This window comes from Eschrichtius robustus, chromosome 3, assembly GCF_028021215.1.
Source record: "Eschrichtius robustus isolate mEscRob2 chromosome 3, mEscRob2.pri, whole genome shotgun sequence".
In the NCBI taxonomy this organism is placed as follows: Eukaryota; Metazoa; Chordata; class Mammalia; order Artiodactyla; family Eschrichtiidae; genus Eschrichtius; species Eschrichtius robustus.
In genome coordinates this window covers 142363967-142377191 of record NC_090826.1, presented here as the reverse complement: position 1 = coordinate 142377191, position 13225 = coordinate 142363967, and the positions used below count along the sequence as shown (strand labels likewise).

The window sequence follows — 13225 nt, the reverse complement described above, 5'->3', positions numbered from 1 at the left end:
TAAATAAATAAATAAAGTTATTTATTTATTTATCTTATTAGTCAACCATTTTACACACATCAGTGTACACATGTCAATACCAATCTCCCCCCAAAAAATGTTTTCTGAACACCTACTATATCAAGTGCTTCGCCAGGAGTCGAGAATACAGTGGTATAGCTGTTATGAATGTTTTAAACGATAAAGAACAGAAAACACTATTCAAACGGCTTAAACAGTAAACAGATTTATTATTTCATCAACAAAGAAATCCTGAGTAGATTAGCTCCAAGATTGGTTAATTTAGGAGCTCATCAACATAATTAAGGATCCAGGTTCTTCTTAGTTTTTTCTCCTCTTTTCCTTAAGACGATGGCTTGCTCTTAGCTGGCTCTCCTGATGGTCATAAGATAGCTGCCACTGTTCCAGGCACATCTTCACACTACTGTCTAGGAGAGAAACAAGTACTGTTTCTTCCCATGTGTCCTTTTTTATCAGTAAGGAAAAAAATCTTTCCCAGAGAACCTCAGCAGACTTCCCCTGATGTCTTGTTAACTAGAATTCTATCTCACACCTGTGGCTAAGCCAGTCAGAGCCCCACTCCCTGGGTCAGTGTTGGGAGTTCACCTCTCCTGAAGCACATGGCCTCCGGAGAGCAGAGACTTGAACAAAACAGGGGTTCTACCAAAGGAAAAGAGGGGAATGCAGAGTGCCTGAGAAGGCCATCTACTAACAGTATCAATGACTGTTGTAATCAAAGACAGCAGTACTGACTGTTTCTGCATTGGCGTGCAGAAACAATCTCACAGACGATATACAATTACAAATTGTGACAAATGTCATGAGCCGAGAGAACCGTGTGCTGTGAGGGAGAAAGCAGGGTGATCACAGGGAGGTCACGGATCAAGAAAGGGCATCCAGAGGAAGTGAAAGATGAGTAGGAACCAGCTGGGTAGGAACTCAGATGAGTAGGAACCAGCTGGAGGAAGAGCATTCCAGGCAGAGGAAACCAGTTGAGAACATGAAAGGAGACTGGTGCACAGGAGCACTGGGAGGGACAGATGGGAAATGGTGTGGCATGGGGCTGGGCGGTGGAGAGGGTCCTTCCTGCACCATGGGAAAGAATTTGGATTGTATCCTAAGAGCAATGCTAAGACACTGAAGGTTTTAAAACAGGGGCATGATGTGATCCAACAAGTGTTTTTAGAAGATTAGTCTGGCTACTCTGTGGGAATAGATGAATGAGTGAGAAGAGGTTAGGAGACTATACGTTCACCCACAAGTTGATGGTGGCTTGGGGACGGGAGGGAAAGTGGACAGAATTCAGTGTGAATGCCATTGCTGGGTCTCTGGGGGATACAAGGATGGGGCAGTCCCAGGACATCCCCCCCATCCCAGGCAAACAGTCTGTTCGAGGGGCTAAGACACACGTGCACACTTTAGTGAGAGTGATTAAGTGTCACGTGGGAGTTCAGGAGACACTGAGATCACGGGTTTGGAGGCTTGAGGCTAGGACTGATTTCAGCATAGCTTCCAGAGGAAGGTGATATTTGAGCAGGACACCGGAGGTTGTGCAAGGTGAGTTTGAAGGTGCACACATGGGAAGGGCAGCCCAGGGAGAGGAACCAGCATGAGCCAAAGCAGAGAGGCAGGAAATGAAGGCCGAGGGGGAGAGGACAAAGCAGTAGAGTTTGTAGGGGGTTATGAAGGACATTCTGGGAAATAAGGCTGGAATAGTCATGGATATCAGCTTAAGGAGTGTTCTCTCTGGCAGACTCTGATAATAAAATAAAAAGGGGACTAGACTTAAGTAAAGTCTATGTTAGCTACAAAACCACTTGGTTTTCCTAGGAACACTCAATGTGCTAATTGAGTTTTAATTTTTTTTTTTTTTAACACAAGCAAATAGTCCCTTTCCTCAATAACTGAAGTCTTTTTTTTTTTTTTTTTTTTTTAAACATCTTTATTGAAGCATAATTGCCTTACTGAAGTCTTTTTTTTTTAAATTTATTTCTTTATTTGGCTGTGTTGGGTCTTTGTTGCACGCGGGCTTTCTCTAATTGCAGCGAGCAGGGGCTACTCTTGTTGTGGTATGCAGGCTTTCTTGTTGCAGCACATAGGCTTCTCATCGCGGTGGCTTCTCTTGTTGTGGAGCACGGGCTCTACGTACACGGGCTTCAGTAGTTGTGGCACGCAGGCTCAGTAGTTGTGGCTCGCAGGCTCTAGAGCGCAGGCTCAGTAGTTGTGGCTCACGGGCTTAGTTGCTCCGCGGCATGTGGGATCTTCCCGGACCAGGGCTCGAACTCCTGTCCCCTGCATTGGCAGGCAGATTCTTAACAACTGCACCACCAGGGAAGTCCCGAGTTTTAATTATTTATTCACTGGATGGAATAGCACTATCTCTTCCTGCCATCACTGCTACCTGCAGGTCATTTGCCAATTTCTAACTTCTTTTTAGAATATATCCCTTCATCATTTATTGAGTATTGGTGCTGGGGATCCTAGAATAAAAAGGCATGGGCCCAGCTTTCAAGGAGTCTAGGAGTTTGGGCAGATGAAAAGAGAAATGGCGACAAATATAATTGCTTGGGAAGAGGTGGTACAAAGGAGTGAGAAATTCTCTCTACTACCTGGAGTGTGGAACTAGATTTCAGACAGGTGGTGATATTTAAACAGGCCTTAAGGGATGAGTAGGAGTTTGCCAAAGAAGTGAGGTGGGAAGGGCTTCCAAACACAGGGTGTGGTCTGTGCAAAGGTGCATGCACGTCTTCTCAATTCTCCCATCTTCGATCCTACAAGCCTCATAGAATGGACATTTTTAAGTTTTATTTTCAGGCTCATAGGGGAAGTTTGGTGACAGCTGGTGGGCGCTTCCAGGAACTACAGAACAAGAGTTGGCATCTAAGTGTTTGACCCTCAGAATTGCATTTTACCTTAACACTACTCTGGTGGAGAGCGATTAACAAGAAGTCAGGATTTTAGTAAATCAAACTGGTTATACCCTCTACTCCCAATTATTTTACTGACTTTTACTTTCCCAGGGCAGCAAGGGACAGAATCGTAAATCTGTGTTTTGGGGGACTTAGTAAACACATTAGTCACCAATGAGACCCCTTGTCTCTTCAGTTTTTCACAGAAGGATGGGAGAAGTCACAATTCACTATCATATCTGGTTCCTAATTTTGCCATTTGCAGGAGACTGGCTCCCTCTGAGCTTCCTAAGTGTTCACAAAAGTATCTCAGTCCCAGATGTACACCCAAGACCATCCTGCTCAGAAATTTGATTGCCAATTTCAGCTCAAGACAAAAAACCAAATATATCAAGACGGTCTATGAGGGTGTGAGGAAGTGAGCAAAACATTCATTCGAGACTGAAAAGAGCTATTTTGTCATCCAACACCCTCATTTGACAGGGAGCCAGAGGTCACCCTGAGCCTGGGGTCAGAGCTCTGGCCAGAAGCTGCCACCCACAGATGGGGAAGGAAGACAGAGAGGAAGAGCCGGGGGACACAGCAGAAGCATTTTGGGGAACTGCTGCATCACGGGCAGTCTCTGATGCACTTCCTCTCTCCTCCACACTCCGCCCTGCTTGCCCTCTCTCTCCTTCTCTTTCCTTTTCTTTCGCGATAGCCTTACGCGTCAGTTGCCAAAAGGTGGGGACATTTCCTGCCGCCTTTGCAACACTAAGTTGTCTTAAGGGAGGCTGTGCCCCATTCTGAGCTCCAGGCCAGGAAAGTGAGGGCCAAGGCTGCCCTGCCCGGGGAGACACCAGCTCACGGCCTCCCGCTTTGCACCTGGCCATGTCCCTGGTCGAGACCATCAGCCTCTGGAATGAAGGGGTGCTAGCAGCCGACAAGAAGGACTGGAGGGGAGCCCTGGACGCCTTCACCGCCGTCCAGGACCCCCACTCCAGGATTTGCTTCAACATCGGCTGCTTGCACACGATCCTGGGAAGCATGCCCGAGGCGGAGGAGGTGAGTGGAGGTGCCTGTGCCCGTGGCCTCCCCCGGGCCTTTGTCATTAGCGGTTCTCAGCCGGGCTTCTCTTTAGAAACCTCTCAGGAGCTTCGGAAGCACAAAAGCTGCCCAGGCCCAACCCACCCCCAGAGGTCCCGATTCAACTGGCCTGGGGTGGGGCCTGCGCGGCCACAGTTTTGAAAAGCTCCCCAGGTGGTTCTAACAAGCAGCCGGCTGGGAACCCTTAGCTGTGGGTTATGTTCTCCTTTATTCTCCATCTATTACATTCAAATCATTCTGGAAACTTTCTTTAACACCTTTTTGAAAGCCTCCCTACTTTATGTTTTCTTCTATCAGCTGCTAGCCACAGAATTTCCATCTCACTGCTTCACACCTGATTTTAAAGCACTGCTTTTGGCTTTCCGAGACGTTCCTGTGTGTGAGCTTTGCCTGCCCAAGAGATCAAGAGGAGGTGCTTAAGAAAAATCAGTTTCATCTCAAGTGACAATTCTGATCAATTATGTGGCGCATTCTTTTTTTTTTTTTTATTTTTGGCTGTGTTGGGTCTTCGTTTCTGTGCGAGGGCTTTCTCCAGTTGCGGTGAGCGGGGGCCACTCTTCATCGCGGTGCGCGGGCCTCTCACTATTGCGGCCTCTCTTGTTGCGGAGCACAGGCTCCAGACGCGCAGGCTCAGTAGTTGTGGCTCACGGGCCCAGTTGCTCCGCGGCATGTGGGATCTTCCCAGACCAGGGCTCGAACCCGTGTCCCCTGCATTGGCAGGCGGATTCTTAACCACCGCGCCACAAGGGAAGCCCTGTGGCTCATTCTTTTAAGGATTCTGAGGCTGGTGGAAGGAAAGCAGACGGTGATTGATTAATGATGTCTGCTTAGGACAAGTTGTGGGATGTCATGGCACCTTTCTCAACTATTTTTTCTCTCATCCTCCCTAGTATGGGGTTGAGCATTCTCAACAATCACTTTTTCAGATTGGGCATGGTAAGCTGGAAACGGTATGGCGTTTGGAAGCAGAAAATCTAGGATCAAACCCCAGCTCTGCCTCTCTCTGGACCTTTGGTCTTCAGGAAGTCATGTAGACTTCTGGCTCTCAGCTTCTGGAGAGGTTAAACATCATGAAGATGGAGTGAGGCACCAACTATTTTTTTAAATTAATTTTTATTGGGGTATAGTTGATTTACAGTGTTGGGTTAGTGTCTGCTGTACAGCAAAGTGAATCCGTTATTCATATACGTATATCCACTCTTTTTTAGATTCTATTCCCATATAGGAGGCACCAACTATTAAAGTGCTGTGTAACTTCACACCACTGTGTAAATGTTAGTCCTTATTTTTACCTTTTACTGCAAGTCTTTGCAAGGTGGTGTGGCCAGACGACTGACTCGCCGGCCCCTTGAAAGGGCTAGTTGCTACCACAGCCATTCTCACCCTGACAAAGAGGGAGAGATAGGCCGCTTGGTACACCTGCAGAGACTACCAAGCCTGCCTCCGGCTCCAGAGTGGGCAGACAGGAGTGCAGGAGGGCCCTGCATCTGGCTGGAGGGAGAGGACCCCCACCTCCTCTCCGGGGCCTGCCCAGGGGCTGAGCAAACGGCACCGCAGGTGCACCGTCAGGAGAAGAGGTTGGCAAAGCTCGGCAGCTGGTCTGGGTGCAGCTCTGCCAGCAGTGGCTGTGGCCTCCGGCCTCTCGGGGCTCCTGGGCGAGGCTGTGCGGCCCAGCTCACCTCCTGGCTCGCCCACTCCGCCGTCCACCCTTCGTCTCCCTGCTCTAGGTTTCTCTTTGCTTTCTTCTGCTCTGGCATCTCATTCTTTCTTTGGTTTCATACTTGAGTCCTCACTCCTGGCATTTTCTATGCATTCTTATTTGTTATTATTTAAATTGTATAATATTTCAAAACAGTGAACAAAATGGCCATAAGAACACACATACAGATAATTACCTTAATTGCATAATATTTCTGTAATACATTTATAAAATAAATATAACGCTGTATATAACATTTTAATTAGGTTATTTTCAAATTTGATTACTTTTATTATTTTAATCCTGTCAGTAATCTTGAAAGGCAGATATGAATATCCCCATGTTACGGAGGAGAAAACTAAGGTTCAAGGAGATTAGGTAAACTGCCTCATGCTGTGCCACTAGGAAGGGACAACACAGGGCATTCTGACCCCTCAGCCTCCGGTCACCTTCAAGACAGGAACCATTCTCGTGACCCTTCCTGCCTCACCCTCTGGCTCATCTCACACCTCCTCACAGCCTGTCTGTTCTCCCCACAGGCCTTCACCAAAAGCATTAACCGAGACAAGCACCTGGCAGTGGCCTACTTCCAACGAGGGATGCTCTACTACCAGATGGAGAAGTAAGTGGTCCAGTGTTGCGCAAGCTGGAGGAGTGCCCAGAGAAACCCCGAGGGGGTCTTGGTGATGCCAGACGTGGTGTTTGAGCAGTATCTCCCCAGCCTCTGTTGGGAAGCATGACTGGACCTTCTCTGGGAAGTTATGCAATCAGTCAGCAAGAGGCAGAAGCTCTCTCTGGGGTGGTAAGGCAGGCCTGCTGCCCAGTTATGGCCCACAGTGAGCCTACATAACCACCACAGGCTAGGTGTGGCACCCCACCAGTGTTCCTGATGGGTCATAGCCCAGGTGGTGATACCTTGTCCATCAAGGGAGCATCCATGGTGGTCTACTACTCTGAGGTATTGAGCTGTCACACAATGACAATCGGCATGAAGCCACGTCAAAACCTTCCTTCATTCCTGCAGAACGTGTTTTCAAACACCCGGTTTAATCCATTCAATGAGATATAATTCAGCCACCAAGGTGAGAACATAAGCAACATTATATGTACAAGAATATATTAATACAGATAAATAAGTAGCATATGTCTTAACATAGAAAGTTCACCATAGATACTAAATTTAAAACAGATTTCAAAATAGTATGTATAGCTCAATTCCATTTCTATTTTGCAGAATAGTCTGAAAGGCCGTAGACCAAAAGGTTGTCAGCAGTTTTCTCCAGGCAGTGAAATTATAGGGGTTTCCGTTTTCTTTACCAACCTTTCTGTACTTTTGGTGCATTTACAGTCAACACAAAATATTAGCAAAAAAAGACAAATAAATAGAAAATGAAAGTTAATCTCAATTCCCACACCCCTCCCCCAAATATCCCAATAACATACAAATAACAAAGAAAACATATTCTAAGCATCAGTTTTAAATGTTTTAGGGGATGGTGAACTGACCCTTTGTAGAAATTGTCCCATTAGTGTGTATAAGTTCTAGTGAAGACGATTCAGCTCAGGCTCATGAAGAACTTTCAAACAGTGAAAACGGTCAGTAGGGGCATGGTGTGTATGTATGTGCACGACAGGTGAGGCAGGGCGTCATTGGTGGGGCAAAGGGGAGGCTGTAGAGGTTGTCCAAGCACTGGGGAAGGGGTGGGCTGGGCTCTGATGCTCTACATGCAACCCTGGAAGACTTTGATCCTAGGGTTTAGTCAGAAACCAAGCCTGCAAGGCCGCTATGCAGAGCTGTTGCTAGGGGCAACCACCAGAAGAAGCTCAGAGGACTTGCAAGATGTAGATGCAGTTGATTACCTGAATGGGTAAGAGCAGGGGTGAAGTCTCCCCAGAAGAAGAACCGCAGACACAGAGGCAGTCTGAGAAGAGAAAGCCTTGAGCTGAGAGAGGCGATGCAGGCCTTTACTTCTTGGCAACATCATGCCTCTGTCTCCTTTCTTAATGCTCTCCTCCTTCTCGGTCCCCCCTTCCCTCATCCCTGCTATCCTCTGGGTGTATAGGGTATGCAGGCAGGTCTGAGCACAAATCATCCAGTTGATCTTAAATCTCAAAAGACAAACTCTAAGGCCATCCTTTAATTAGTTCTAATCTAACAACCTCTGATGAGGAGAGACGGATGGCGAAGAGGGGAGCCTCCCAGAAGAAATTTCTACGTGAAATGCCCGGAAGTCCCAGAATCTGAAAGGCTCATATACTGAGTGAGTCAAAAAGACCTCAGAAAAATCCAGGAATAAGACCCAGGATTCAATTAGTCTGTGATTGATAATAGTTCAATCTAAGAGAAAAATCTACCAAGTTTTATCTTTAATTCAATAACTATCTATTGAGAAAATAATGTAAATGAAGCACGATTCTCAGCCCTAAGCTGCCTTCTTTTCTTTCGCTCAATCCATAGGCGTTGGTGTCCTCCCCTCCCCAAGGTTCAGCTCTTGACTCTCTCTTTTTATCACTATAACAGTGGTTGAGAAATAGCAAAATATATGGGCTATCTTCCCCCCAAAACACGTACAAGCACATACATACTTTTATGTACAATTTCAGGGGGTTCAGTGTCCCCTGAAAATCATGCATGAACCCTTAAGGATCACACCCTCTCCTGTTGGATTGATCTCCATCCGTTCCCGGCCAGCTACTAAGTGTCCACCTGGGATCAACCCAGAATGTCTCTTTTCCTAAACCTGGTCAAGTTGACTTCTTAAATATCTTTTAGATGCACCCATCTCTCTCCCTCCCTTCCAGCACTGCCCTAGTTTAGACCCCATTTTTCACCAGGACTATTGCAATCACTTCCAAACTGATTTCCAAGCCACCTGTCTTGCCTTCTCCACCCATATCCCAGAGTGATCATCTTAAAAAAAGAAATGTGGTCTGTTTAAGAACCTCCGCTGGATCCCATTACTACAGGATAAAGGGCAGCTTCCCTTGCCTATGACTCTGTGGTTCAGTGCTGTCCACCCACTCGCCTCCTCCGGCCTTTGCCCCAGGCACACTCACCCGCTAGGGCGGCCACCACTCTCTTTTGTGTGTCCTTTTGTCACATCTGTCTCCTCTACGACGGATATGTGCCTGTATATTTGTCTCCTCTACTGCTCGCGAGGGAAGAATACTTCTTCACTCTGGAATCCAGTATAGTATTAAGACTAGCTTTCAGCATCTAGTATAGTATTAATAAATGCTTATGGAATTATTAAGTGAAAGCAGGTGAAATATATCCTCTGCTTCAAGGAACTTATACATTAAAAAGGGGAAGAGGTCACAAGCACTATAACGCAAAGCAGAATGGGGCAAGCGCTAAAGGAGATCTTTTTAGATAAGTGCCATGGGGACTTGGAACAATCGCTTCGTAATGAGTGGATTAGCTTCAGATTACAACAGGACTTGTTTTAAGGTGGTGTTATAGATGTTTTTTCTCTCAGCTTTTCCCACTTTCAGAAGTTGTTGGGTTGCTCTTCTGTCGTTATAAAGTTCCACCAGAACGAAGGTAGAGTCGTTCTGAGCAGGCAGGTCAGGGCTGAGGATGGCTGCGGCTGGCTGTCTCACCTCTCTGACCCCCGCCTTGTCATCCGAAAGGGGAGGGAAGCTCAAGGTGCCTTTCAGATCCTGGCCTTCTGAATATGAGGGCCCTGGTAATATAGCGAGACCCTTTAGGTGAAGCTGCCCAAAGAGGCAACACAGCAGAGCCTTTTCCCTGACGTCTGAAACGGGAACGGGCATGGCCCCAGCCCCGGGCGTGGAGGTGTGTGACATTTCGACTCCTCTCAGCTGGCTCAGACTCTGTCCATTATCCGAGTGTGTGGACTGCAGGATTCTAGTCTGCACGGGGGCGCTGGCAGAGCAGGAACAGTCGGGAACTTCGGCAGTTACCGAGAAACCTTTCCAGGAAGTATCACAGACATGAGGGCTACAGACCCTCCCAGGCTCAGAGCTGGTGAGAAGCATCAGCGAGTTTGCCACCACGCTGCCGAGCAGCCAGGGCAGCCCAGGCGGGTGACATTCCCCAGGCGGGTGTGTGCGTGAGGAAAGCCCTCCGGCCCAGCCCAGCAGAGCCTGTGGGGGGAGGGCGGGAAGCTTCCAGCACCTCGGCCTCCTAGGGGACGCTGTGCGTTCCAGGTGGCACGGAGGAAACCTCCTGCGGCAGAGCTGGAGGGATGCAGGGGCCGCACAGCGCGCTGCCCCCAGCTCGGGGCTGAAGGCTCTTCTGGAATTTTCATCCTGAGCTTAGTCAGACCCTGTGCAGCAGGAAGCAGAGCTGTGTGTCCAAGCAGATGCCCCAGGGGAGCAGCTCCCGGTAGACACGGGGGTGCTGAGGAGAGGCTGGCAGCCGGCGGTCAGGGCGATGCTGTCAAAGACAGGTTCAAATACAGACATCTAGCAGGGGGACCCCCACCCCGTTTTAAACACAAAGCAAGCCTTTTGAATAACGTCAGTTCTTTCTTTCTCCCTCCTCCTGGGCCCAGATCTGTAACCATCCCGATGGGCAGAATTATGAGGAGGATTTTGTTGGGCTCATTCAACCCCAGGGAGACACAGGCGTTGTTACTTCACAGGTTAGTGGTGACAGCACCTCACGCGTGCCCTCCGAGGACCTTCCGCGCTCTCACAAACAGGCAGTGGAACGTGAAACGGGACACCTGCCTTTCCGCCTGCCCGCTTCTTCTTGGCTCAGTGAGTCAGAGCCAGTCACCCCATCTTCCGGCTTAGAGAGAACAGAGATGCTGACCTCGTCCCCCTTCAAGGGAATGCCTAAAAGGATGTGTAAATGACTTGAAATGCTTCTTGCTTCTTGAGGAATGACCTGCCTGCTTTTAAACAGGTTTTACAATCAGCTTCATTAACAAGGATGTGTTAGAGGAAACCATCCTTCTGTTTCAAACGCAGGTCTCCTGCAGCTGTTCCTCCTGCAGCCCCTGCAGCTGTGGGACTTCCTTCCAACCAAATGACGACAGAATGTCCAGCTTCCCTCCCCCCACCTTGCTGCCACCCTGGGACCTCCTGGCCAGCCTGCCCTCCTGGCCCACTCCAGGCTTCCCTGAGATCAGTGTTCCAGCTTCTACAACTATGTGTTTTTATCTCCTGATAAGAGTTAATACAGTATACAGTGTTAAGTAAGCATGGAAGAAAAGGTTGCTATATGAATTTAATTGCCAGTTTTAGAGCTGGATCTACAAATATTAATAACAATAGTAAATTATTATATATATTAATATGTATATTATATTATTTATATATATATACATTAATAAAAATAGTAAATTACTGTGTGTGCCAGGCACCGTCCTAAGCACCTGAATGCTCTGTGCTATTACTATTCTCTAATTCTAAAGATGAGGAAACAGAGAAATTAGGTGACTTGCCCTTTGTCACTAGATAGTAAGTGGCGGAGACAGGACTCCAGTCTGGGTGGGTGTGACCTCAGAAATGAGATCCAGGGGCACTTAGTAGTCAGCCCCTCATGTGCTCTGCTCCTTGAGTGTAATATGCTCCTTGTAAACAATGCGCTCCCTGTAATATCAACGTGGAAGCTGAGGCCAGGGAAGCAATTTGCCAGGGTCTCCCAGTTAGCGGCGGGGCTGGCCCCAGTCTCTCGGCCCCTGTCCTAGGGTGCCTTCATTACCCCACACCACCTCTCGAGGGTCCCCACCAGCCTGTGTCCAGATCCCAGGCTTGCCTTCAAGAGAAGCCACACGTGGCAGCTCTGGGTCAGACAGTGGCCGGGGGGCTTTTGGTTCCGTGGCCTGCTGGGAGCCACCGGACAGCCACATTTGTTCCTGCCAGGCCAGGGGCTGGCGTGGGGATGGGGAGAGCTTGACTTTTGCTGCTTCTACCCCCTGCTGCCTGGCAATGGCTCCCTCCCACCAGGGCATCTGTGGAGGTCAGGGGCAGGCCGAGCAGGTCTGGTCCAGGTCCTGCCCGGGCCCCCATGGGCACTATTTTTTTAAGTGGTTTTTGGGTTTGTTTGTTTGTTTGGGGGTGTTTTTTTGGCCACACTGTGTGGCATGTGGGATCCTGACCAGGGATCGAACCCGTGCCCCCTGCATTGGGAGCCCGGAGTCTTAACCCCTGCACCACCAGGGAAGTCCCGCCCATGGGCACTGTTGATATGGTCGGCCCTGTTCTCCACCACGAATCCCATGACAGCCGCCCTGGTCCACCTTGAGCCAGCCAGCACAATGCCAACCCAACATAGCAGAAGGGCAGCGCCAGAAGTGTTAGAAATGCTGTCTGGCTTAAGTGATGGTTTCTGTTTTCTTTTTCCCAAAGTGTGTGGAGGAGGAGGGAGGGGACAGGAGACTACAAAGGCCACAAAACCAAGAGCTAAGCTGGACTCAGAAGAAGCTGAAGGAGAAGGCTCTGGGCAGGAGGGTGATGCCGGTGGCTGTGAGGAGGGGCCCCCTGGAGCTGCGTCAGGCTGGCCTGGCCTCCGGGTGGGAAGCAAGGCACAAGCCGTGCTCTGATCAGCTCCGTGGGGACGTGGAGGCCAGCGTGTGCTGCTCTGCTTAAAGCTCTCAGGGGAGACTGAGACAGAAATACCTGTGGCTGCCTGAAACTGGGAGGCTGGCAGGGTTGCTGGCATGCACCACCCCAGGGGGTACCGTTCACACTGGGTTCTATGGAATGCTGGGGCTCAGGATTGGCGAAAAACTAGGGAAGGTCAAAAGAGATTAGACAGGCTTCTTGTCCTAGTGAGACGGATGGGCAAAGAGAAGCAGACACACATTTTATTCTTTGTTCCTCCGTGCCTTCAACTGGTTTCTTTCCTGCAGATATGATTCCGCCCTTAAAGACCTTAAGGAGGCCTTGACTCAGCTTCGAGGGAACCAGCTGATCGACTACAAGATCCTGGGGCTACCGTTCAAGCTGTTTGCCTGTGAGGTGAGGAGGAAGGGCCCAGCCTGGGCAGGAGTGGATGCTGGCTGAGGGGCAGCTGACAGTTGAGATGCACATTGATCTGTTGACACATCCGGGAGCCTGGAAAAGGCATTTCGCCTCCCCTGCCTTGGGACTCAGATTTTTCCCTTAAGAAAAGACTCAGATCAATTGCTTCGGGCTCCTCATGGAGTCCTCAGTTACCTGAGTGCATGGATTTTATTAACGTGAGGCTCAAAGGACCATGTAGTCATGAGTTTGCTGAAGCCTCCCTCTCTGAAGGGAGGCTTGGCTGCACACGACTATGTTGGCCTGTGAAAGTTGTCATAATAATTTGCATAATTCAGGTGAACAGGCAATTTTCTCAGCATTATACTGACAAATCCAAAATCACGGGTTCACTCGCCATACAGAACCTGCCTTAACCCTGCTCAGTTCCCAAGTTCACACTCTTTGCGATGAATGGTCTGGCCTCATGTACTTGGTATATACCCAAAGAGAGAGTGAGGACAATTTAGCACCAAGCTGTCCCCTCCTGGTCAAAGAACAGCACAGAGCACACAGTTAGGAAAGGTCTCCATAGAAGGATAACTTATGTTCT

The 13225-nt window shown here is 48.9% G+C and overlaps 1 protein-coding gene across 3 annotated transcripts in view; it reads left to right on the top strand.

Annotated features, from left to right (window-relative positions):
• The first annotated feature begins 3623 nt into the window (after positions 1–3623).
• The window catches only part of NCF2 (neutrophil cytosolic factor 2), a 28384-nt gene continuing 18782 nt past the window's right edge, over positions 3624–13225 (top strand). The window contains exons 1-4 of one of the 3 annotated variants that reach the window (XM_068538413.1): positions 3624–3953; positions 6234–6316; positions 10215–10304; positions 12522–12630. In XM_068538413.1, coding sequence (XP_068394514.1) covers positions 3780–3953; positions 6234–6316; positions 10215–10304; positions 12522–12630 — 456 coding nt within the window. In that variant the 5' untranslated portion in view covers positions 3624–3779. Of the gene's footprint in view, positions 3954–4116; positions 4186–6233; positions 6317–10214; positions 10305–12521; positions 12631–13225 lie in introns of those variants that run through there. The other 2 variants (XM_068538415.1, XM_068538414.1) reach the window with 2 other exon arrangements.